At 42.5% G+C, this 25,064-nt stretch overlaps 1 protein-coding gene across 2 annotated transcripts in view; it reads left to right on the forward strand.

Moving 5' to 3' along the window:
• Positions 1-24,397, forward strand: part of Slc9a4 (solute carrier family 9 member A4) — a 51,225-nt gene extending 26,828 nt beyond the window's left edge. For both annotated transcript variants that reach the window (XM_005359992.3, XM_026785781.1), the window contains exons 5-12: positions 249-451; positions 1,026-1,112; positions 2,166-2,236; positions 4,001-4,162; positions 12,012-12,108; positions 16,113-16,244; positions 16,969-17,056; positions 22,898-24,397. In XM_005359992.3, coding sequence (XP_005360049.1) covers positions 249-451; positions 1,026-1,112; positions 2,166-2,236; positions 4,001-4,162; positions 12,012-12,108; positions 16,113-16,244; positions 16,969-17,056; positions 22,898-23,253 — 1,196 coding nt within the window. In that variant the 3' untranslated portion in view covers positions 23,254-24,397. The remainder of the gene's footprint in view (positions 1-248; positions 452-1,025; positions 1,113-2,165; positions 2,237-4,000; positions 4,163-12,011; positions 12,109-16,112; positions 16,245-16,968; positions 17,057-22,897) is intronic.
• The last annotated feature ends 667 nt before the right edge of the window (positions 24,398-25,064 follow it).

Here is a 25,064-nt window from a genome sequence, read left to right on the forward strand (position 1 = left end):
ACACACACAGAGAGAGAGAGAGAGAGAGAGAGAGAGAGAGAGAGAGAGAGAGAGAGAGAGAGAGAGAGAGAGCAACCAAGGAAATTCTCTAACTCAAGGAGCCAAAATATCACAGAAACGCCGAGCCTTGAGAGAGGGTCTGTTTGGGGTGAGTGATCTTGGGTGTGGAGGATTGGGCTATCTTGCTGAGTCTCTGCATCGCCACCACCCATGCCCTGCTGCTCTAATATGTATCTCCCCCTTTCCAGGCGTGTTTACTCTCTTCTATGTCAGTAACCAGTTCCGGACTTTTCCCTTCTCCGTCAAGGATCAGTTCATAATCTTCTACAGTGGCGTGCGAGGCGCCGGAAGCTTTTCCCTTGCGTTTCTGCTTCCTCTGTCCCTTTTTCCTAGGAAGAAATTATTTGTTACTGCTACTTTAGTCGTTACATATTTTACTGTATTCTTTCAGGTTGGTAGATTTCTTTCATATTTTAAATGTGTATGTTCCTTTGCAGCTCTATATTAAACTCATAAGATGTAAAGAAAGATGCTGTATCTGGTGTTTAGACTTCTGGTTCATCCTCTAAAGTTAAGAGTCTAAATAGAGCCTAAATTACTTAGAGACGTATTCACGGTAAAGCTTTAACTTCTGCGATACATTGTCTTTGAGCCAATAAAACATATTGATCAAGATGTTCCCAGGTAAGGCGTGAACAAGTGTTACTCTGTTTATCTTGGAAAGTATGACAGCAACTAGTACTTGATAACACAATATTTTGGTTTAGCTGAAGTTATGTCGTTATGAGGTAATGAAGATTTATTTAAAGACACCTAGACACTGTATTGAAATAGATTATAGCATATGTTTTGTTGGAGTGTGTAGAAGAACTAGGAATTAAAGTAATTTTGATGCATTTAATCCCATACAAAATAGAAACGAACACATACAAATTGGGCATTTTATAGTTTTGTTGATAGAATTGTTCTCTATAGTAACATTATTTACCTCAGGAAATCCCTTTATTTTGTTATTTGTGATCTAGGGAATCACAATTGGCCCACTGGTCAGGTACCTGGATGTCAGAAAGACCAATAAAAAAGAATCCATCAATGAAGAGCTTCACATTCGGGTAAGTTAGCCCTGTCCTTTCCGATGAATTACTTCTGCTAGTTTTCAAGAGCCCCCAGGAGACTGTGTACATGTCAGGAGACTCTGATTCTTTCCTCCCAGTGCCACTGAAAAGGCCGAGACTTGTTTACTCTTGCTGGTGGGTCTCTGTGAGTTTAAGGCCAGTCTGATCTATACACACACAGAGCCTACCTCAAAAACTGTTTTATTACTATCATTAGAAGACAATAGATCAATTAAAGGTTTAAGTAACCACTTTGCATTTTTTTATGTTTTCAAAATAAAACTGAAACTGTCATAAACCTGAATAATTTTTAATTATTTGTAGATCTATTTAGAAGATCTTAAGATTATATCTCCACCAAAATTCTTATAAATTATTACAAACAAAACAAACATGGTATAATTGACTTGTGTTTTGAACTGTAAATTCCTAGATTAAAGGATTGAATTTTAAAATGAATATGAAGATCTTATATTGGTTTATAAGTATGAAGATTGGGCATTTCTGACATTGCCTCCCTTCCTATCTATCTGATGTGAAAAAGTGAGGAACAAGGACAAGTATGATTATTATTAGAGTAGTGTATCTGAAGAATTATATGTGGAAAACTATGCAAATTAGACATGAGATTTTCTTTTCACAATGAAAATAAAAAGTAGTAGCTGATCATTATGCTTTGCATCCATATGATTTCAATCATGAGAAATTTCTAGATCTTCCTAGAAAAGTCTTATTCAAATCAAGTGCCAAGTACACTGTTCTCACTCTGTTCTGTGCAAATTATAAAGAAGTTTATCTTCAGAATCTTTCAGTCATAAAGAGAAGGAATTACTATGAAAAGCATTACAAATTCTATGACATGACCAGAGTTCTAAGAAAGAGGTTATGTTTAAGCAAATTAAGGCCTTCCTTAGTCTCCAAAGCCTATAGTTGTGTGTGTGTGTGTGTGTGTGTGTGTGTGTGTGTGTGCGTGCGTGCGTGCGTGCGTGCGTGCGTGCATGCCTTGTGGAGTTCATACTTTACTAACATTTCTTATGTTTGATTTGGCAGCTGATGGATCATCTGAAGGCTGGGATTGAAGATGTGTGTGGGCAATGGAGTCACTATCAAGTGAGAGACAAGTAAGTAGGCTAGGGTTTCATTGCCTAATAACGGCTTCCAGAGTATGATGCCTTGAGGTAAAGAGAGCCAGGAAGATGGAGGACCCAGAATTATACTATACAAGAAACAGCTGGGTGTGCCTAGCATGGAAGATGAGAGGTGTCAGGAGGAAGCTGTAGAGGTGGGGCAGGTTGTTTTGAAAAGCTCTAGCCCAAGCAGTAAACAGAAAGTAGAAAGTCATATTTAAGGTTGGAAATAAAGACAATGCCTGTCCCCTTACAACAGTAGCTCAACCATGCGATACTCAAGTTCATGAAGTTGGGGATGAGTTTAGTGACTCTTTAAGGGCCTGAAGAAACCCTAGTTGGAAACCTCTAAAGTCATTCATGAATGGCAATTCTTCTGAAATGCCTAAGCCTTTTTGCTCACCGCATCCCACGTTTCTGAATGGATTCTTTTAATCTCAAACTGGAGGAATGTGGCTGGAGACAGATGGTAAGTCGTCAGCAAGTAGTTAGCAGCTACATTATGGGCATATGTGCGATTTTTATAAAAGATGTGAGGACAAACTGAACAGAGGACTCAGAACTCCTCTCTCTCTCTCTCTGATGGAGCTGATGAGGAAATGGAGGAACAGATGATGTCAGGGAGAAGCCAAGAGAGAGGATGGGAGGGAGGCCGGAGAGAGCCAACACAGGAGGAATGACCTGGCACATCAGGAGACCTAAGTGGTTAATGAGGTGGGGGCAATGGCAGCCACAGGAGATGGCAAGAACAAGGTCAAGACAGACTCAGAAGAGGAATGTCAAATGCCATTGTTAAGACAGGTTCAGGGCAGAGGGGGGTGCTGATTACAGAGCCTTGAGGAGGAATCATATAGCATATGACCAAGCACAGAAGGTCAAGGGGTGACCTCCTTGTAAAGAACTTATGGATCTAAGCCAAAAAAAGATGACAACGCTCCAGAGGTCAGTCTTCCATGTACAGAAAGGACTTAACTGGTGGTGTCTGTTGACCTTATGGTCCAGGGAATTAAACACTAAACAATGAGCCAGCATTCCAGGAAGCTGTGTTTCCCTACCAAGAAAACAAAGCAGGCAGAAAACTCCTCTTTGAATGTGAAATGATTAGAAGCATTGAAAATTGTGACTCTAGACAAGCTCCCAAGGCATCATTGCAAGTGTATAGCTTAGACTAATGGGTTGACCAGATGTTTGCAACAGTAGTCAGCTAGCTCTCCTTTATTCAGATTGCTGAGATGTTTGATGGGGGCAGAGGGTAGTTCTTTTCCTTCGTTGGCAAGATTCAAAGTGATCCGCAACACAATGAGGAAAACTGCTCTAACTGGCAGTCAATTTAAAGTTGCTGGGTTCTGGTTGAATAGACCTAGATGACTGAAAGAGAAGCAGCTGTTGTTGGGAGCCTTTAGGAGGGAAAGCTTTTTTAAAAGCCTCAGCCACTTCAATTCTTGTCTTACAGTTAGAACTGAGTAGGGCTCTTCCCCCACCTCTTATGCACACTTTCTGCCCTGATTGTACCTTGTCCCTTTCTTTTTGTTTAGTTGATTTCATTGTATCCTGGCCACTAGGCCATCCTTTTTTTTTTGTTTGTTTGTTTGTTTAAATGCATAAATGCTATGATTTTTTTAAAAAAAAGAAAATGTGTTCAAATGTGATGAATTTAAGGCGCTTGACATTTTTCAGAATGGAATTTCAGTTGTCAGTTGTTTAGAGATAAATCTATACTTCCACAACACACATGGAGATGTTTGTTTCAATGTTTAGGTTCAAGAAGTTTGATCATAGATACTTACGGAAAATTCTAATTCGGAGGAACCTGCCGAAATCAAGCATCGTTTCTTTGTATAAGAAGCTTGAGATGAAGCAGGCCATCGAGATGGTAGAGACGGGGATACTGACCTCTGCTGCTCTCCTCACACCCTATCAGTGAGTTCCATCTGCCTTTTGATCGGTGGTTCTCAACCTTCCTAACGCTGCACCCCTTTAGTACCGTTCCTTACATCATGGGGACTCCCAACTATAAAAATATTTCATTGCTCCTTTGTAACTGCAGTTTTGCTACCCTTATCAATTATACTGAAAACATCTGATATGTGACTCGCCAGGGGGTTGACACCCTCAGGTTGAGAACTGCTGGTTCAGACTTTCAATATCTGAATTTCAGGGCTACGTCATGGCTCCATTTGAAAGAAGTAGCAGAAGGGAGGAGGCGGAAAGAGGAGTGTGGCAGTTAACATTCTGAACTGTAACAAATACTTGGAAAGGGGAGAGGTTTACTTCAGCTCACACTAGCAGGCCAGTGGTGGGTAGTTTCGGGCATACAATGAGGTGGCATATTATGTCACCATGATGGCAAAACATTCACCTCATGGAAGAGAAGCTAGATGTTCCAATGTCTCACTCAACAGCAGGTCCCCAATGGCCTGAAACTCCCCCCCCCTTGATAATATCTCAGAAAGGTCCCCCATTTCCAATAGTGCCATGATCTGGGGGCCAAACTATTATAACATGGGCTTTAGATGAGGAAGGAATCATAAAATTGTCTCGTTCTTGACATCTCATGCTTTGCTTCAAGCTTGCCACGTTTCACCAGTTAGGGGAAGTACTTTTTAAACAAGTTGCCTTCTTTACATGACATGACATTTTCCAAGTAAAGACATAGAATGGCAGGAGAGTTTATAACATTTCTCTCCTGCAAGCTCTGTTCACTTCCACTGTTGTATTTTGTGTGAGCTGTCTTTCTCTTCCTATCTTCCATGAGGAGAGGTGGTAGCTATCTGGGATGCTGACTTGGATCTGGGAGGTACATCAGTTCTTCCTTTATCGCTACCATGGAATATATGAAGCAGGCTACTTGTAAAAGTGCAGGGAAGTTAGCTGGAGCTCCGAGGTCTGGAGGTTCAAATTTAAGGTCAAGTCTATGATTCTTTGATAACAACAGAGTGGGAGAAGTATGTACCCCAGTGAAGGTGGATATCCTTAATCAGGGGGAGAAAGGAAGGATTAAAATTAGTCCTGGAATCCCCTTTGAGATCACCCTTCTGATGACCTAAAAGCTTCTCCCTAGGGCACACCATTTAAAGGCCTGCAGAGCCCTCCCAAGACTGCCACCCTAGAGACCCAGCTTTTACACATGGACCTTTGAAGACTTCACCTAAACCGAGGCAGGGAGGAAACGAGGTGGTAGGTAGAGGTGGGGCAGCTTACAGCTCTTTAAAGTTAAAGAGGTGTTTGCGATAGAAAGAGTCTGTATGTGAGATTTGTCTGAAATCTGTGAGACCAGCTTGGAGCACGACCAGAATGTTGACTGGCTTCCAGATGAAAAGGAGAATACACAGATTCCGTGTGAAGGCAAGGCAGTGGACCCGCCTAATAAGTGCTGAGTGTCTTCCACACCTGGTAACCAACTGTCCCCAGAGCTGGACAGATATTTCTAAAAGCTCTTTTAACTGTCGGACGTTTTACAAAAGCTCCTTCAGTACTTCTAGAATTAGTTCCCAAAGAAGCCCAGCTTTCTCCTAAGCAAAGGCGTATAACGTGCAAAAATTAATGACAGCATATATTTAGGGAAAGGACACGCCAGCCCCTCCACCCTGTCATCTTTGGAATAATGGCACTCGATCATGAGCTTCAATGATGTCCCCACATCAGGAAAGCGAGTTGAGAACAGAGCTAAGAATAGGTACCAATGGAACTGTCACAAACCGGCTGAGTGTTATCTCAGGTAACACCTTCCCCCATCACCTGCTAATGAACCAGAAGCACCAGCACCTTCCTACAAGACCAGAGAAGAGGTAAACAAGTGTCCCTGAAGGCATCCGACCTAAACAGAAAGCTCTGTGCCTTCTTTATCCCTGCGATTGTTTTAGGTGGTTTGTTTGTTTGTGTCATGCCGGCCATTATGTAACTAAAAGGAGACGCCTGCTGCTAAAATGGGAATGTGCTAACAAATATTTACTGGCAATGCTGTCCGGAGCCGCAGTGGACCTGGGGGTGACTGGGAAAACCAGGCATGCTGATTCTGTTCCCATTCCACATGTTCTTATTTTATCCAGCGAAGTTTCTCTCTTTGCGTTCATTTCACTTCCTGAGACAACATACTCAGATCTTACCTTTGACCAAAGTTTCTGGCTAGCCCTTACACATTGTGTCTTAGGTCATGTCCTGCTTGGGAGGCCCCTAGCTTGTGTGCTAAACTCTGTGAAGACAGACATAGGTGCTGCCCTTCCAGGCATGGCATGGTCAAGGCATGCCATTAATATACAAGACCACACAATGCAGTCTAATATGGCGTAGGAATCGATGTGATTGTAGAAGAAGTGTGTTTCCTGTGATCTCCTGCTGTGCGGCCTACTCATCAAAGGAGGAACTGCAGTTACTGCAGAGGCAGAGGAGGGCTGGACAGTTCCAGACAGACCAAACCACTAGAAACTTTCTCCATCAGTTTGCTTGCTACTTGTGTGAGCACTTTGTCTAGGAATGCAAGGGTGCTTTTCTCTTATCTCAGACTAGAATCTCATCTGTGTTTCAGTCTGTTGGGCTAAAACGTATTTTTAACTTCTGTATAGCATCACATGTATCAGCCATAAGCAACTGCTTCAAATCCAACCACTAGGGAGTTTTTAAACCAGTTTTATTTGGCACGCTCCCCTGCTTCCTTTGACTCAATCATTTCTTCAGACAATGATCCAAGATTCTTCAGAGTATTACAGGTAAGAGATTTTTCCACCTCATATAGCCCAGTCAAGTAAGTTAACTGGAGTGGGAAAGATTTTGTTAACGTCGGTGGTCAGTTTAATTTTAGTATTTAACTTACATTCATTTGATCTCAGTAGAAACCTGTAGGGCACCAAGTAAAAAGGAATTCCTCTCCTGAGATCAAAGAGGGCCCAGTTTCTGAAACAAAAAAACAAAACACAAACCAAACCTTCATACAATAATAGGAAAAAGACCCGTGTACACGGGCGCCTCTCAGGATTCAGTATGAGGAGATAACGGCCACAAACACATCTATTTTTTTTTCTTTATGACTTTAAGCAATCGTTAGACACAATAGTTTAATTTCCAAGTTCTTGGACCTTCAGGAGAAGGCTACTATCTGGACCGACTCTGGTACAGCTCAGAGCACGTTGGTTCTGTGGGATCCCAGCGCTTTTGCCATGGTATAATATTTCACGGTAGTACTTACTTGAATCCCCATCCCACCCTATGGGAGAGCTGGAATAGGCATTTCTCTTGTTATTTCCAATGGAGAGCTGCTCCTCTCACACAGGACGGGTAATCTGTTAGAGGTTATGAAAGGACACTGACTCAGAGGGATAAGTGCTACAAAGAAGCTTCCGGGCTTGTATGATGGCTCCGTAGTGAAAGGTTCCCGCTGTCAAGCCTGACAGCTTGAGTTTGATACCCTGGACCCACGTGGTGGAAGAAACGAACCACATCTTACAAACTGTCTCCTCACCCCTCATGTGCGCTGTTGCACTGGTACACCAGCACACGAATCCACACATATGAAGCACGATTAGCAAATCTCAGGGTCAGAAATTGGAGTTCAACCTGAAGATCTAAAAAGCAAAACAGTCAGCCACTGGCTCTTACTTCGACCTCAGTCTGATAGGACAATCTTGCCTCCTGGAATCTCGGAACGAGGCTGCACCTGAGAGCTGTCTCCCCTGTTTTATACCCCTCTCTAGGGCTGGGATTAAAGGCATGCACCACCGTCATTAAAGACATGCACTGCTCAGTTTCTATAGCAACTAGTTAATGTGCTGCTGGGATTAAAGGTGTGTGTCATTATGGCTACTGGGATTAAAGGTGTGTGTTACCGTTACCTGATCTGTAAGGCTGAGCAGTGGGGCTGTTTTACTCTCAGATCTTCAGGCAGTCTTTATTTATTAAAATACAGTTAAAACGCCACCACACACATACACGACAGGTAAATAAACATAAAACAGTTTTCTTCTTACAATTTTGTTAGGGTTAAGGATCTATCTCAGTTGCCATGGTGCCTGCCTGGCACACGTGAGGCCCTGAGTTTGATTTCCGGCATCCAGTGGGTGTGGTGATGAAGCATGTCATCTTTGCACTTGGGAACCGGAGGTAGAAAGGGAGTAAGTTCAAAGCTAGCTTGAGCTTCTCAAAATCTTACCTCAGATAAGTAGACTAATTTTATAGTGATTAGTGTTACAGGTATTAAGCCAACTATCAATAACTAGTTACAATTCTGTCATCACAAATCATTTTATTTCCAAACTCTCAAGAGATTGAATGTGTCATGTTCTTCTTTTTTAAATTGTGTGTGTGTGTGTGTGTGTGTGTGAGAGAGAGAGAGAGAGAGAGAGAGAGAGAGAGAGAGAGAGAGCCTATATGTGGTCAGGTGTGCCTGAGGGCAGGTGCCATGGAGAACAGAGACCTCTGATCCTCTTTGGAGTTGATGTGAGTGTTGGGAGCTGTACTAAGATCTCCTGAGAAAGTAGTATGTTCTCTTAACTGCCAAGTCCCTTCTCTAGTCTCTTTGTTTGTCTGGTTTTTAATATTTAGGCAAATTCATTGTAGCTTAAGAACTATTTTAATCAATTTCACATTGATGGGATTAAGTTCTTATTATTTATTTTCTGACAAGAGACTATTGGGATTTAGTTTCTGATGTAAATTCCATGACTGAATGTTGTGTATCCTGTAAACCATACTTTGTTCATGTTAGATATGCACATCTAAATGGCCTTTGAAAAAAAAATATCAGACAAAACTGGACGGTGGTGGCACACGGTTTTAATCCCAACACAAAGGAGGCAGAGGCAGGCGGATCTTGTGAGTTCGAGGCCAACCAGGTTTATAAGAGCTAGTTCCAGGACTGGCTCCAAAGCTACAGAGAAACCCTGTCTCGAAAAACAAAACAAAACAAAACAAACAACAACAACAAACCAAAAGATGCAAGACAGTCAGTCATACAGACAAGGTAACTGATGGTGAATACTGCATGTAGCCATGCAAATGGAGTAACTCATGAGGAATACTTCATGACTTTGATACTGAAAGATGTATTGTTCTCAAAGAATTTGGGCACAGTGGTTGTTGCTCTTGGGATATTCTTACTAAGATGTGAATATAGTGTTTGTTAGGTTTCATAATTCACTTAAAGTATCTTTACATTAGTATAGCATCTCATGAAAGGAAGGAAGGGGGACAAAGAAGGAGAAAATTTATGAGAAATGTAAGTATTGTGTACACATGCAATTGGATTTAGATTTTCCTGGTTGATGTTAGCAGAGACCCCTTTACCTGTAATATATGAATATTCCAGAGACAAGAGCTGTGCAGTTTACCCTCTGAATCGCTGGTCCTAAAGATTCCTGGCAATATTGTCTTCTAAGGATTGTGTCATTCTTGCAGCTGGAATGTGAGTATTCCAGGGACAGCTGTGCTCATGAAGTGACATAAAGACCACTCCAGGTAGCTCCTGGTTCAGGTTACCTAGTGTTTTTGTAGAATTGTAGCTGCCACTTCTTGGTGTGAGTCAGGAAGAGGCGCAGCTTTGAGAGGTCTGTGGTACTCAACTCTAGCCAGTAACCCAAGAGGACTTTAACTAAGCCCGATCTTTCCTGGAGTGATCAGTTATAAACCGGGAAGAATGCCAAGCCAGCTCTGCTGCTCTCTCAAACTTCTCCTGCCGTTTCCTTTATCTGTGGTTTTCCTATTTGTTTTATATGAACATAGAACATAAAAATGTTTGACTAGCTGGTGTTTCTGTTTAGCAATCCATTACGCAAACACACACACACACACACACACACACACACACACACACACACACACCATAATGACAGAATGTGTTCAGACTGTGTGAACAGGCATACCTAAATCCAAATAAATTTTATTTGGAGGACATTAGTACAATTACATTTACATAGATCATCGAGGGTGGCACCTGATATCAGAATAAGTGACATTTGCAATTTAAGACAGAGAAACTCTGATTTCAGTCATCATGCAGAGAAGGACGTCAGTCATTCTGCAGATAGCAGCTGCTAACAAAAGTCCCTGTAACCCATGATACCCCATATAAAATCTCTTTATTTTCATAAAAGGCACATTATATCCAAACCACCTTTATTGTCAAATGGCTATGAAATTTTGGGGAGAGTGCTTTAAATGTCACCTGTATTGAATTTACTGATTTATCCCTGTGACCAATTACCCTGACAATATGAGAAAGGAGATACTGAAGGCTTTGGCGCCTTTGTGCTTCCAAGAAATGGGCAGAGACTAGAAAAGGAAAAGCCCTGTGGGCTATAGCACGATGCTGGGAGAGGTGGCTGAGCTGAAAGGAGGGCTGAGCTTTCAGCTCCTTTTTTCATAGACCTATGTTCTAGACTTGATGTCTGTTTCCAGTGTAATAAAAAGGTTTTCTCAATTACCGCTACTAGATTGCAATCAAATACATCTGTCACATAAGAATTTCTTATCATAGCAACATTTAAGCTTTGAAATCTCAGGGGACAATTGGGCATTGATCGCTAGCTTGGCCCTGAGGCTAAAGTTTTAAACTCGTTGGGAGCCCAATGCCTCAGCTGGGGTAACCTCCGTGGTACAAATCATTTAATTCTGCTTATAAAGCCTGAGTCTCATTTCTCAATTATTCCTTAACCAAAGATAAGGCCCTGTTTCAATTTAGTTATTGTTGCCATGATAAAAACAAAAATAATAATAACGATAATAGTAGTAGTAGTAGTAGTAGTAGTAGTAGTAGTAGTAGTAGTAGTAGTAGTAGTAACAACAACAATAAATCCTGTTACAAAGCAAGGCAGGGAGAAGGTGCTCGTTCTAACTCACAGTTCTAGATTATAGTTCATCATTGGGGGAAGTCACTGCAGGAACCTGAAACAACCAGTGACACCACACACTACAGTCAAATCAGGAGAGAGAGAAGGAGAGAGGGGAGAGAGAGAGAGAGAGACAGAGACAGACAGAGAGAGACAGAGACAGAGAGAAAGAAAGAGAGAATATGCAGGCATGCTCAGTGCTCAGTCACCTTTATCTACTCTTACACAGCTCAGGGCCCCAAGCCGGGCAATGGATCCTCCTCGGTCTGAGTCCTCCTACATCAATTAAGGCAATCAAGACAATCTTCCACAGCTTTGTCTACAGGCCAACCTGACCTAGGCAACCCCATAGGAACCCCTTCTTCTCAGGCAACTCTAGACCATTTCAAGCTGACAGTTCAAACTCACCATGGCAGACCTCTAAAGGCAAAATTTCCAGAAAGCTTCCTTTCCTCATGTAACCTCGATAACCCAACATACCAGTGAGGCACAAAATGCAGTGGTGTGGATGATATTGGACTCTGAACTCTTTGTTATCCATCTGCATAACACCGAACAGAGAACTAACAAAGAAAACCTGAACTTTTGATTGCTTTTATTTCTATTACATTGAACAGTAAAATCTTGGGATTGTATTTAATGGCATCACTTCCAAATAATTGATTTATATTGTAGTTTATGAATTAGTTGGTGCTTATGACCATAACCCTTTCTTGAAAAATGGGTTACAATAATGAACACATGAAACTGTAAGAGAGAACATGTTTTTAAATCTTTAAATCGAAACTTATGTTTGGACTTGATTTGCCAGGGTGGCAGGAATGATTATGGGCAAATACGATCCTGGAATTTAGGAATTCCGCCAGGATAGGATGGGGCAAAGCCCATTGTATCTTCATGGCACTCCTTGTTCAAGTAGAAAAATAATGGCTTTTTCCCCATGGTGTTTCCAGGCCCGAGAGGATACAGGGAACCAAGAGGCTTTCCCCTGAAGACGTGGAGTCTATGCGGGACATTCTGACAAGAAACATGTACCAAGTTCGACAAAGAGTAAGCGTGAGCCCTCTGCGCTGCCCCCTGCCCTGCCCTGCCTTGTTCTGCTTCTGCAGGTTTTCAGGAGCCTGGTCTTGTTCACAGTGTCCTCTCAAGCAGCTGCCCTGCTGGGTTTGGAGAACAGAGAGCTAGCTGTCAGCTGCCAGGTTGGCATCAGGGGCTTAGGAAGAAATGCAAATCCAATTTCTGGCTCTAGGGGTCAGGCTGCCCCAGCCCTGTAGCCAGAGCTTTCAGAACCCACAGGTCTCCCTGTCCTCAAAGGGAAGACAGATACAGCCATCCTCCTGCAGTGTAAGAAAAACATGGCACCCGGATCCTGTTGTGCCTCGAGATGTCCACTATGGGATCCACTATGACAAAAGTCAACAAACAGCACTTATTGGGTTAGAATCAGGAAGCTACAATGCTGGAAGCCAGACTAAAAAGAAATACTGGCATCTCGGTGCTTTGGTCTGGACTCTTTCTTCATTAGAGTTTAGCGGAGGGATCTTCAGAGACTCTGAGTTAATGACAGTTAAGTCAATGTCATCCCTGCAAAAGACTTTTCAAGTTCGGTGACTCGTTGGTCCATTCTATTTCTTGCTGTGATTAAGTATGTCTCTCGTGAGGATGTTTGTTTTGGGTAATGCCATAGATCATGCTTTGGATGGGATTAAGAAATTATCTAGTCAAAACTATCTGTTTTCTAGTAAATGTTGGGGTTAACAATCTTAATGATTGGATTTATTCAAGGTGATAAAGTAAACACAAGTTAAGAGTTTCTGCTGAGCCCCGAGCCAGTGTTCTTTCTAGGACTCCGGACTCACACAGCCAGTGAAGGTCGGTGCTCTCTGTGGTTCTGGGTCAGGAAGGTTGATAATTAAAGAGTTTGTGTCAAAGAAAGAAAAGGCTGAAGGAATATATATAGCTCAGCTCTGGGGCAATATTCTTAGGGTAAATTTCAATGACTTTCAAATCATTCCAAGTGAAACTGTTCCAGCCAGACTATCGCATTTCACCTTCCCTACGTCGATAAGAACTTCCTGGTGGGAAGAATAGCGAGCTGAGGGAGAGCCAGGCTCACTGAGTACCTGGTACTGGATGTTTTCCCCACCTTAAGGATACAGAGAAGGAGGTTGGAGCCCTGAAACTCCAATGTGCTCTGAAATGATTCATTGTTCGCATTCTCTTTTATTCCCCAGCTGTAGACACACAGATAGCCACTGTCTTCTTTCACCTGGTTCTCTCCTCTAGACTAGGCAGCGTCACTCTTCCTTCCTGATTTTTCTGAATTTGAGTATATTGGCCCCTTTTCATTCATGGATTTGTTGCAAAGTGTCAAGTGGAATCAAATCAGAATAAGATCAGTGGATTGAGTGCAGTGATAGGCTGTGGGGACCTGCTCACCTCTATGTTATAGAACTCACCAGTCCCTGTTCCCTAATATTCTAGTTTGATAAACCCTATGACCAAAAGTAACTCAGAAAAAGGGGGTTTATTTGGCTTACACTTCCCACTCATAGCCCATCACTGAGGGATGTCAGGGCAAGAACTAAACCAAGCGAAGCAAGAACCATGGAGGAGCTCTGGTTCCTGGCTCACTTTCCCTGGCTTCCATGATTTGCTTTCTTATCTTTCTTATACCACCCAGGACCACCTGTTGAGGGATGGCATGGCCCACAGTGGGCTAGGCTCCTCCCTCATCAGTCAGGAATCAAGAAAATGCCACACACCCTTGATTGCAGCCAATATAATAAATGCAATCCCTCATTTAAGATGTCTTCTTTCCATATGCCTCGAATTTGTGTCAAGTTCACCAAAAACTGACAACACACTTGTTTGTTCACCCACATCTAGCATTTGTAGGGTTGAGAAAGTCTTCTACTCTTTCAAAGGAAAATCTCCCCTGGAAACGCTACCCTGAGCAACTGGACAGACATCCACTGCTTATAGCAGACAGTCTACAGCTTGAAGGATTGACAGAGAGCTTGTGTAGAAGTCATCCGTTGTCCTCAAATCTGGACAAGAGGTGCCAGACAGATAGCTGGAGACATTTATCACTGCATGTTTTAGAAGAGTTTGTCTTAGGGGCTCAGCAGTCGCTTTGGGGCAGGGCCAGGCAGAGTATATGGTAAGATTCTGGGTGATCCTAAGTTACAGTTGATAGGAAACTGAGCTGGTACTCTGGACACATCTTTTTTTTTGTTTGTTTTTTTTTCGAGACAGGGTTTCTCTGTGGCTTTGGAGCCTGTCCTGGAACTAGCTCTGTAGACCAGGCTGATCTCGAACTCACAGAGATCCGCCTGCATCTGCCTCCCGAGTGCTGGGATTAAAGGCGTGCGCCACCATCGCCGGACACATCTTTTAAAAATACTTCCTCTTAGCATGTTCAGGATAGAATCTATATGGGTGGGGAGGTGAAGGACTAACTTCTGGAGGTTTCCAATGGTATAACCACAGAAGAAACTGCAACACAGTGGAATGGAGAGAGAAAGGCACACCCTAAACTTATCATAGGACAAGCCTCAGCACAGGCTCTCTATTGCTCTCCAAGCTTCTACGGGCTTTCGAAGGAAGAGAGTAATATATTCTAATTCTGTTCTGTTCTGTGTTGTTACAGCTTGCACACACCAAACATGTTCATGATCTACGTACATAGTGAAGCCTTCTTTCTCCAGCAGAGCTCAAGGTTTAGTGAGAATGAACCAGCTTCATCCAGGCACTGATTCCTTCTAAAAAGGACAGAAAAAGGAGAAGGAAAAGACACTAGCATAGTACTCTATGTGTGTAGAAACTCCTGTGCTCTCTGCAGAAGGCCAAATTGACATGGACAGTGGTGTATCAGGCAAAATAGTCCAAATGTTACTTAAAGCAAAGCTTCCTAATCTGGGATGTAGGAATATAAAAGCTTATTAAATGTACTTAAGTTTGATTCATCTTTATAGAAGATGGGCAAGAACCTCATGTCAAATTGTATTTACAGTTCTTCTCTCCCCTCCCCACCAATTGTCGGAGCACTGTGCTTGTCCAAAGTGGTGGTTAAGGAGCTGCTAGGTGGAGCAGAGTCAGTGGGCTTTTCATTCTTCCTTTGACCTGAAAATTCCTTCTTGGTAGGAATTCTTCCTGTTTGAAGAATATTGATTTCATTAATAGATAGTGAAAATCACCAATCGGCAACCTGGGTCTACATTTAGTAGAACACAGTAAAGTGAAGTCTAATTCAACACACAAAGTCACAGCCAGCTCTCTGTTAGGAATACTCTTTTCATTCAAACAGAAAACTAACCATATCCCCTTGGGGCTGGGTAGGCACCTGGCTCATTATGAACTATATTATGTACCATATATTATGTACTATAAAGCCTAATTTCTTTTGCTTTGGTTGATAAGAAACAAGAAAATGGAAGCATGTATGTCTATTTTCACGTCTTATCCCTTTCCTTGCTTCTACTCACTGTCTTTGGATGCTGTGTTTCAGGCACACAATAACAAACTCATTGGTGGATCTTCTCCTGGGGTCCTCCCTACCTTCCCTTCAAATTGCTTAGTAGTTTCTGCCTTAGTTCTCATGTCCCTTCCGTCTGCATTTATCCTGCCTGCTCACCTCAGTAAGCATGCAGGTGCTTGTGTGTAGAGAAATGAAAAGCAGAACCTTAGTGGGAAATCCAAAATTTACTTTTGATATTTTTCTTACCCCTTAACTTTGAAGGCCTAGAATATAAAAATGTCCCCGGGAAAAAACACGTGTGTGCAGGGCAGCCACAGTTGGGGGAGGTCTTCGGTGGGGGTGCAGGTGGTGATATGGCCGCTGCAGGGATTTCTGAAGGCACTGTCCACAGCCACAGCTAAGCAGAAGAGGAGAGTCTGCTTGCAGGCTTTCCTCACACGAGGCTTTCTCAGTCATACTAGGGGCAAAGCGCGCCCAGGAGCTCTGTCTACCTGCTCTAGAAGCCTCTGGATGCTTCTGGGGCCCCAGGTAGCACTGGAGTTCTTACCTGCCTATTATTACACTCTTCCTGCAGACTCTGTCCTACAACAAATATAACCTCAAGCCCCAAACAAGTGAGAAGCAGGCCCAGGAGATTCTCATCCGCCGCCAGAACACCTTGAGGGAGAGCATGCGGAAAGGGCAGAGTCTGCCCTGGGGAAAGCCGGTAAGTGTAAGTTGCCGCCTAATAACTGGGACTGCCCTCGGGGCAGAGCCTCGTTAGTTGAGGGTAAATCACTGTTATCGCTTACTAAGTACTCAAACCTCACATGCTACCAGAGAGATGAAAAAGTCGTAGGGGGCAATGTACTAAAGCAGCCCTGGTCTCTGGACCCTGGACTCTAGGACTTCGAGCATCTGTGAAGGAAGTATGTTGGGGAGGTGCTTTCCAAGGTAGATCAGAGACATCATGTGGTCCCTGAGCTGAGTTTGCGTCCAGAACCCACGGTGGCAAAGTATTGAACATCTGAGGACTCCTCCTCAGACCAAAGCTTCTCTCAGGACTTTGAATAGAAGGATTTGCTTTTGGCTAGTCTCCCAAGTCTCCTCGCATCTCCATTGAGCCCCTAACATCTTACTCGTTGAGGCTGTATCCTGTTCGAGACAGCGGGTCTAGAACAGACCCTAAATCTAATCCTGAGCAAGGCGATGAGAGTAACTCTGGAAGGTTCACAAGGGTTCTTTCAGAGAGAGAGAGAGAGAGAGAGAGAGAGAGAGAGAGAAAGAGAGAAAGAGAGAATGAATAGATATTAAGGTCAGAAGTGTTTTGCTTCCTTTAAACCAATGATGTAACTAACTAAATGATTAAATGCCTTTTTCCCTTTACTGACTGTGTGCCAATTGAAACTGCAGTAACTCATTCTGCTTTTGCTTCTTCTCATTACCCACAGGTGGGCACCAAGAACTTTCGCTACCTCTCCTTCCCCTACAGCAATCCCCTGTCAGCAAGGAGAGAAGCAAGGGCTGCTGAATCCACAGGTAACCCACTCTTGGCTGCTGTTTCCCCTGTGCAGGGTCAGATGGTGAAGATTTGGAGACGTGAGGGCCAAGAAGCACAATCAGGACTATTAAGTAGAAACTTGAATGAGGAAAAATATGAAAGCATCCTTTGCAAATAAATTTCAGAATTTTATTTATGGGCATAGAAGTTTGAACTCATAGCAATTTTGTCATGCACTACTATCCTGTTTTAATTTTCCCAGCCATTTAGAGTGTAGCAATGATTGGCAGGTCACATGATCTCTTCACTGGTGTCTTAAATATGAGTAAAAGGATCACTTTTGGGCAATTGTAAGGGTCCAGTGCAATTTAAATATGAGGTTAACTTTATTGGGGTGATTTAGTCATATTAACAGTTACCCATTCAACACATAACTGACATTCATAGGTATTGAAAAAGCTCATTTTTCTAATAAATTTGCCATGTTTCAAATACATATCAAAATGATGTCTGTTAGAAAAGGGTAATATATAATACAATCATATGCCATGATACCCACTCGATTTTATACTCATTTAAACCTTAAAAATCACTTTGGGTAGCCAAATAAACTAAAGGCACAGGGCCTTAAAATAATTGCTTATTATAGGAAATACGATTATTCTTTGAATTAAAGGGATTTTTGGTTATGTCTTTCTTGCTTAAAATGGCTTCTTGTCAAACCCAACTCCATCACTGGGAACACACAATGAAAAGAGTTAAGCAGACTTTTAAAGACTCTGGTGTAATCACTGCAGAACATCTACATCCTTCTGTAGCTCTCTCTCTGTGTTACACTGCCCTTCACAGAGCCAGTATCCTACGGTCCTATACATTACATCAAACATCGGCGAGTGTTTTGTCTCTTCTCCCTCCCCTTGCCAACCCTAAATTTCCTAGTTCATTTGACAGTGTCCCAGAGAAGACATCTTTCTCATCTCAAAGGTAGGAATTTAGTTCTCATTTCTAATGATAAAATACAAGTCAACTGCACAGAGCAAATCTATTTACATTTCAAACCATCTTGAGCCTTTTCTTTGCATATGGAGTAAGTCAAGTGTACCCTTCAGATTGTTTGCTATGATTATGTTCCTTCTAACACCATCTTCTTCTTCTACAAAATGAAAGGCCACCTTTACATTAAATTCCTTCCTTCTGAAGAGGGCTTTGGACTGGTAATTTTGTTTCATTAATCTTGTCTGTTCCTGATGACTCTCTGGTAATTAGTGTCATTTCATATCGTGAAGGCATTTCACAAACAAAAGTAAAGGGAATTAAAAAGAGATCCACAAACATGGGACATGAACAGATGGGTTTTAGAATCTCTTTCTTAGTCTAATAACTCACGATAAACCTCATCATTTAAGTGAATAGAAAACAAGGATGTGCCACAGCTCTCCTCTGGCATGGTCATCAGTACTGCAGGATTCTGACCCAGGGCTGACAGCAGGCAGGTTCTTGGGGAACGGATGCACAAGTGTAAAGAAGCATTACAGTGAACAGTCACGCAGTCACTCTAAATACTAAACCTTGCAATGTGTGCTTCATTCCAGAAGGTAGGAGTTGTTTGGTATTTGGAAATGAATTTATGTATTCATCAGATTTAATTGGTGAAGGGACTCTAACATTTATCTTATAATACTTTGCTAATTCTTTACAAATGTCACACAATATATTTAAATCATCTTTGTCCCACCCCTTCCTATAGTTCCTTACAGATACCCTGTCTTGTATCACCATCACCACCCTCATATCATGTCCTTTCTTTAAATTTAAAGTGATTGACCAACTCTAATTTGCGATGCCCATTTTCCTGGGTGTAGAGCATCCGTTGGAGGAGAGTTGCCCTAACTGGAGCCATATCTTAAAGAAAACGGATTCTTCTTCACCCTGAAACCGTCAACTGTCTATAGTTCCTCAGCATGGGTGGAGGCCAATGAACTCCTCCCCACTCTATGCTAGAATGTTGTTTGGCTTGATCCTGTGCGGGCAACCGCAGCTTCAATGAATTCACGAGTTTCACTGATCCTAACCCTTTAGTAGGTTCCTTTAACAAACAGCATCTCAAGCATATTTTCCGTAAAAGCCATTAATGCCTGAAAACTGTATGCACTCCCTTAGCAGGTTTTCGTTGCTGTTGCTAAACAGAACACCTAAGACCAAGCAATTTATAAAGAAGAGATGTGAACTTGACTCATGGTCCGATAGGCAGAAAAAGGGCAAGATTGACGACCCACATCAAGTGAGGTTTTCATGAGAACGTCATCCCATGACTAATGACATCACACAGTCGCAGTCCATGAGAATGCTGGGCGGGCACATGCACGAGAAGACAAGGCAGGAAACTCTCCTATGTAATAACAACCTGTTTAGAGAGCAGTACCCAGTGTACTGAGAACTAAACCCTCCTGAGTACCTTCCCAATTCATTACATTCAATAATCATGGCTCAACAGGAGTTTATTGTGGGGACACACTGCAGCAAGAACATACAGGAATTAGAAAGGGAACATCTGTATCTTCTCTGCTGTGACCTTTGCAGAGGAGTAGTACTGGAAGCCTTCATCTGTGATAGCGTCGACTGAAAATGAGACACGGGGTACCCACATGAGCAGGAGCCATAAGACTGTTAAAGCAGGCTTATAGCCAACTATGCATGTAGGAACCACTAGCCATGGGAAGGACAAGAACTCTCCAAAATGGGAACGTCTCATGAATTAATCCAGAGTTGAAGAAAAATCATAATCTCTGACAGTTTTTGCTGGTTTGCTTTTTTTTCTTTCTATTTACATGCCAATCTGGTTCTAAATTTCACCCAGATGAAAGTGGTTGAACTAGAAATCCGAGAGATGAAGGTAATGAAATTTAACTCACCAGCCGCCCCCCCCCCTTAGCAAGTTTTAAAAGATTACGGTCAATATGAGAAGCCACACTCGTGAAGTCTCGCTCGTGACGTCTCACCAGCACAGCTGCCTCGCCATGACGTGAACAAGGGTACCACCAGCAGATAAGCTAGGCAAGAACACACCCATGAGTTACCCAATACCAAATGGCAGGCCCTGAAAACATACACATACAAATAAGATTGACCAGACCTGAGCCGGTTGTATTTATATATTTAGCAATAAGTATGTAACAAGAATTAACAACAACAAAAAAAAAAAAGCCCCTCCCCCCAAAAAGACCATGGAAGCAATCACAATGAAATGGAGAGTCCTCGATGTGCGGCTAAAAGTTTGATTGTTCGAGATCACCTTCTTTCTGAAAAACCAGGAGAAGAGAATTAGTCTAGCTAGGAGACCGTGGGTGGCATGGGGTTGCCTCAACCAGGTAGCCTGGCCAACCACTGTGAATCTATGGTAACACTTTCTTTCCTGGCTCTTTGCAGGGCTGCCAAGGTTTGCATGCCCCTGGCAGGATGTCTGTGAATTTCATGATGGTTTTAGAGACCTGCATACACTTTCAAGGCTCCTATACCTTTGGGGTTCATGTTTTATCATAATTATGGAGATCCCCACCCTAAAACCTCTCTTGCGTGTGAGGCAGCTTTAAGCCAATGGAATTAGAGGTGGATGGTGGTGAGGATTACAGGGAAGCAGGAAAGCTCTGGGTGCCATTGAACTGTACTCGGAAATGGTTGAAATGGTTTAATATATATTAAATAGATATTTAAAAATATATGTGTATATATATACCTTTGGAAATGAAGAGATAAGGAAGTATTGCTCTCTGGGTCTGAGTCAGTAACCAATGCAAATTATACCAAGTAGCTAATCCCCTGAGGCTTTGGCTCCACCCTGACCCAAGTAAAAGCACTTTCCCTGTTTCTCCTTTAGCCATGGTAATTAAGCCTGTTAGTCCAGAGGATGGTAAAGATACTCACATGTTACTTGAGAGGTAGCCACTGTCCTTCCCTGGGACGAGAGTACTGGGTGCTCACATGCAGGTAGACATGTGAACGAGGACCAAGTATAGGCCCCATCCTCTCTCCTCCATCTTCTCCATTACAGAACGTTCCTTCACATTTTGGGCAGAGCTAGTCACTTACGTTGAGCTTAACTTGGCAAGCCTCTTCTAAATGCTTGGGCTACACTCTACATTAACCTCGAAGGGGGTAGCGAGACTGGCTAGCTCCACTCAGTGCTTTGAGCTGGAAGGATATTAGAGAAGGTGTGGTCTCAGTACCAGGTAAGTGGGAATTGGGAAGGAAAACCAGAAAATAGATTATCTTTACCTCCAGTAGAGCATCCCTATGTCAGCCCCCAGCTACCTGCCCGTGATGATTTGGCTGCATTTTGGAAAAAACAATTCTGAGCAGGGTTTTTACACTTTTCTTGTGTCTAGTAATATATGCATATTTTTTGTCGAGTGCAAGCCTTTAGACATACAGTATTAATTTTATGTCACTTCTTTTGACTTTATTTTCTTTTTGCATTTTTAGGGGGTGGGTGGGGATGGAATGTGGGAGAAAGAACAATTTCCAGATTTATAAATAAATGCCTGAAAATGGTGAAAGTCTGAAGAGAACATGTCAGGGAAAAATAAATCCATGAGTCTAAAGCTTGGAAGAAACAATAGGTGACATTTGTGTAAAAGCTCCCTCTGTGAAGGGGAGGAAAAGGCGCTGTGTTTTAGGAAAGGATAGAAATCTTAAAATGACTCAGAAAACAGGGCATCACATGGATACCTGGTGGTCCTGCCCCTCATAACACAGCCTTAGCAGCATACATGTGATACGTACAGCTGACTTCTGCATCTAAGAAGACTTTTTTTTCCTCACCCTTATCACCCCCCCCAGATGCAATAAAACAAATATTTGTTTAGTATTTGCAATGTATTGGGTATTACAAGTGGCTTAGAGATTACTTAAATGAAACTGTAGGGTGTGCATAGGTTATATGCAAACGCTGTGCCGTTTTATATGAGAGACCAGAGCATGTGTGAGTTTTGATCTACCTCCTGAGAATACAGGGGAGTGGCTCCAACCCCACTTTTGCCTGCTGTATCCTACTGAAAGTCACCTCCTCTTGAACAATAACTTTAGGCACTTTGCATAGGATTTGAGGGCAATGGTTTTATACATCTCTCAGGGCCATTAAGGTAATTAGATGGCATAAAATATGCAAAACGAGAAGGACAGAGACAGGCACACAGCCCCATCATGTCATCGTGCACCACTGCAGTCTGCTCGCAATCAACTCCATTGACAGGGGAGCATCTGCCACTGCCTGGGATCTTTTTAGACTCCCTCCCTACTCTTCCCCCACCCCCCATCCCTGTTTCTCCAAGATTACATTTTCAAGGTCCAGGCAGTGAAACTCAGATGTAAAGTTCTCAGAAAGTGACCAATTAAGCATCAAACCAGGAGCCGAGCATGGGGCTCACACCTGTAATCTTAACCCTTTGAAAGACAAGACAAGGCCATTCGACATGACAGGATTAGACCTTGTCTCAACAAACAGAAACACACAGGGGGAAAAAAAAATCCCAACCACTTTCACAGAACTTTTTTCGTATAGCATTTATCTTTTAGAAGACAAAACTTTTTCTAGTATATGCTTTATGTTGTTATTAATCCATTAGTGTGATAAGCTACTCTGCTACAAATCTAGGGGAGACTGGCTAGACGCACAGGTTTCCATGCATCCCCATTTATTTACAGCACCAAGCATATAGCACTGCCCACACCGTTCCTCTGAGGTTGTGGTGTTGAAAGGGAAAGCCACGTTACCCATGAAGCGGAGAGCAGGGGCTGCAGTCTTGGCCCTTCTTGCACCTGGGCATGACGTCTTAACTCCGATTTCACGTTTTCTTTCCATTCTTGTCATGATGTCTTCTTAGACGATGATGGCATCGATCCAGGACTCCAGCCCTTAATGTTCAGAGCACACCCGCGAGCAGGGTCCCTTCAGGAAAGACGGCAGACCCAAGCCATGATCCCCATGAAGAGTTTTCACAGAGGAGAGAAGGCGCTCAGCTTCAGCTACCGAAGCAACAGCAGCTGGGAGGAGCATGCTGGATGGGGCAGGCGGGACGTCATCCGGCCCAAGCCACTGTTCTACGCAGTAGATGAGGAGTACGAGTCTGGAGAGCAGACCGAGGAGGAGACATCAGCAACCGGGTCCAGATGGATAGCCCAGCACAGACATAGCAGAGAACACTACAAATCCCACAGTCCTTTGCTCCATAAAAAATAGTTCACTACGCTAAGGCTGTTGGATCTTTCGAGAGTCTTTCTTCTATCACCATAAAACAAAAATTCTCACAGTTGAGAACAGAGCTATTGACTTTGCATTTTTGAAGCTTTTGGACACCTATCTATAAAACAGGATGACTTTCCAAACAAACTTGAAGGACGAGCCACATACTTGTTTGTGCCTTGGTGTGTCACAGAACTAACTCCCCAGAACAGTCAGCCATATCTAAGGATTACAGAAATCTACCAAGTTCTCCTGATTTTCTTACAGACATCAAGGGGGCGGTACTGGGATTTGGAGATGTGCAATGATGGAAGCCATTAGGAAAACTCATTGCTGTTAAAAGAACCAAAGAACAAAGAATTCATCACTTAGAATATATAGGAACCTTGTTACAACCGTCTGAAATATGCCATATGTCAAGAACTATGTGTGATTGGTTAGCAATTCCTATTCCTATAGGCTGTAATTAACAATCAATTAGCAACTTGTAATTAGCAACCACATAGAACTGCCAGGAACCTTTGAAGTCATTTGGCTCAGGTCCTAGAGTTTTCAGATTGGGACACTGACAAAGGTCCCATGGCAGGTTGGTCACCTTGCAAACTGAATATATTTGGCTTTAATTCCTTTTTAACTCTTCTGTGTGCAAAGATACAGTAATATACCTCAAATGAGAGGTAAACTTTGTTGCAACATTGTTATATTTAATCAGTGATATGGATAGATGCAATCTACGTTATAGGAGTTCATCTTTGAACCATGATTTATACACTATTTTTATAATTAGAGTGTTAATTTAAAAGTGCACTTGAGAAATGTAAGAGGCCCAGTTAATTAGCAATGAAATGAACAAAAGGATTTATCTGCCCTGAATCTGAAGTTGTGATGTTGGGCCCTGGAGTTTAGTAACTATTCTTCAGATGAGTTTTGCATGGTGATTATTCCAAACCTGACCTTGAACTCCACACTTCAGCTTGACAATTTTACCAACCACTTTCTCCTCCTCCTGCCTTACTCTTTCGCTGTCTTCTACCTGGACATCTACAAGTGCATAAGCATTTCTGAAATGCTACTTCCCATGCCAGATAGCTAGACCCATGGCATTCAATTTAATAAAGAGCCTGTGACCATTACTGCTTTACCCATCTCTGCCATGCGCATCTGATTGAATCACATACATCTTTGAGGGCCACCAGCAGACACGCCCTGTTGCTACAAATTTCTCTGACTCTCTTAAGTTCTAGGTGCCCCTGTATTTCTTCAGATGGGCTAGGAAATTTGCCTATGAGTTATATTACACATGTACATGTGTGTTTAGTCTTATGGCTCAAAGGACAAGGGGAGGATAGTTTGATCATTTTGCCTTTGGCCCTTTACCAGTTGTGACTTTTTTCTCATTGTTTTCCTTTTCACCAGTTTTCCTAAAATTAGCTGTCACAGCGTTTGCTGCCTGTTGACAAGAAGGCAATGTTTTTGAGCGGGAAGGGATCTTAGAGAAGGTGTGGTCTTCAGATATTAGTATTTTCCAGATGTCAAAATTGATGTCCTGAAATATGACTTGAAGCCAGCACATGGCCTGCTTTCACTTGGTGGGAAAGGACTTGTCCTTCAACATGACCTATGGATATCAACTCCGACCTCATGACTTTGCTCCAGATTCCCCCTGCATGAGTGATATCACCCAGGTTCCTATGGCCAGAGTGGAGATGAAAATCAAAGAAGCCCATTGTTCTTGGGAATCCGAAAGAGAATGTGTTTTGTAAATCATGCAATATCTTTATTTTAATAAAAACCATGCGCTGTCAAGT

The sequence above is a fragment of the Microtus ochrogaster genome, linkage group LG2 (assembly GCF_000317375.1).
Source record: "Microtus ochrogaster isolate Prairie Vole_2 linkage group LG2, MicOch1.0, whole genome shotgun sequence".
Taxonomy (NCBI): Eukaryota; Metazoa; Chordata; class Mammalia; order Rodentia; family Cricetidae; genus Microtus; species Microtus ochrogaster.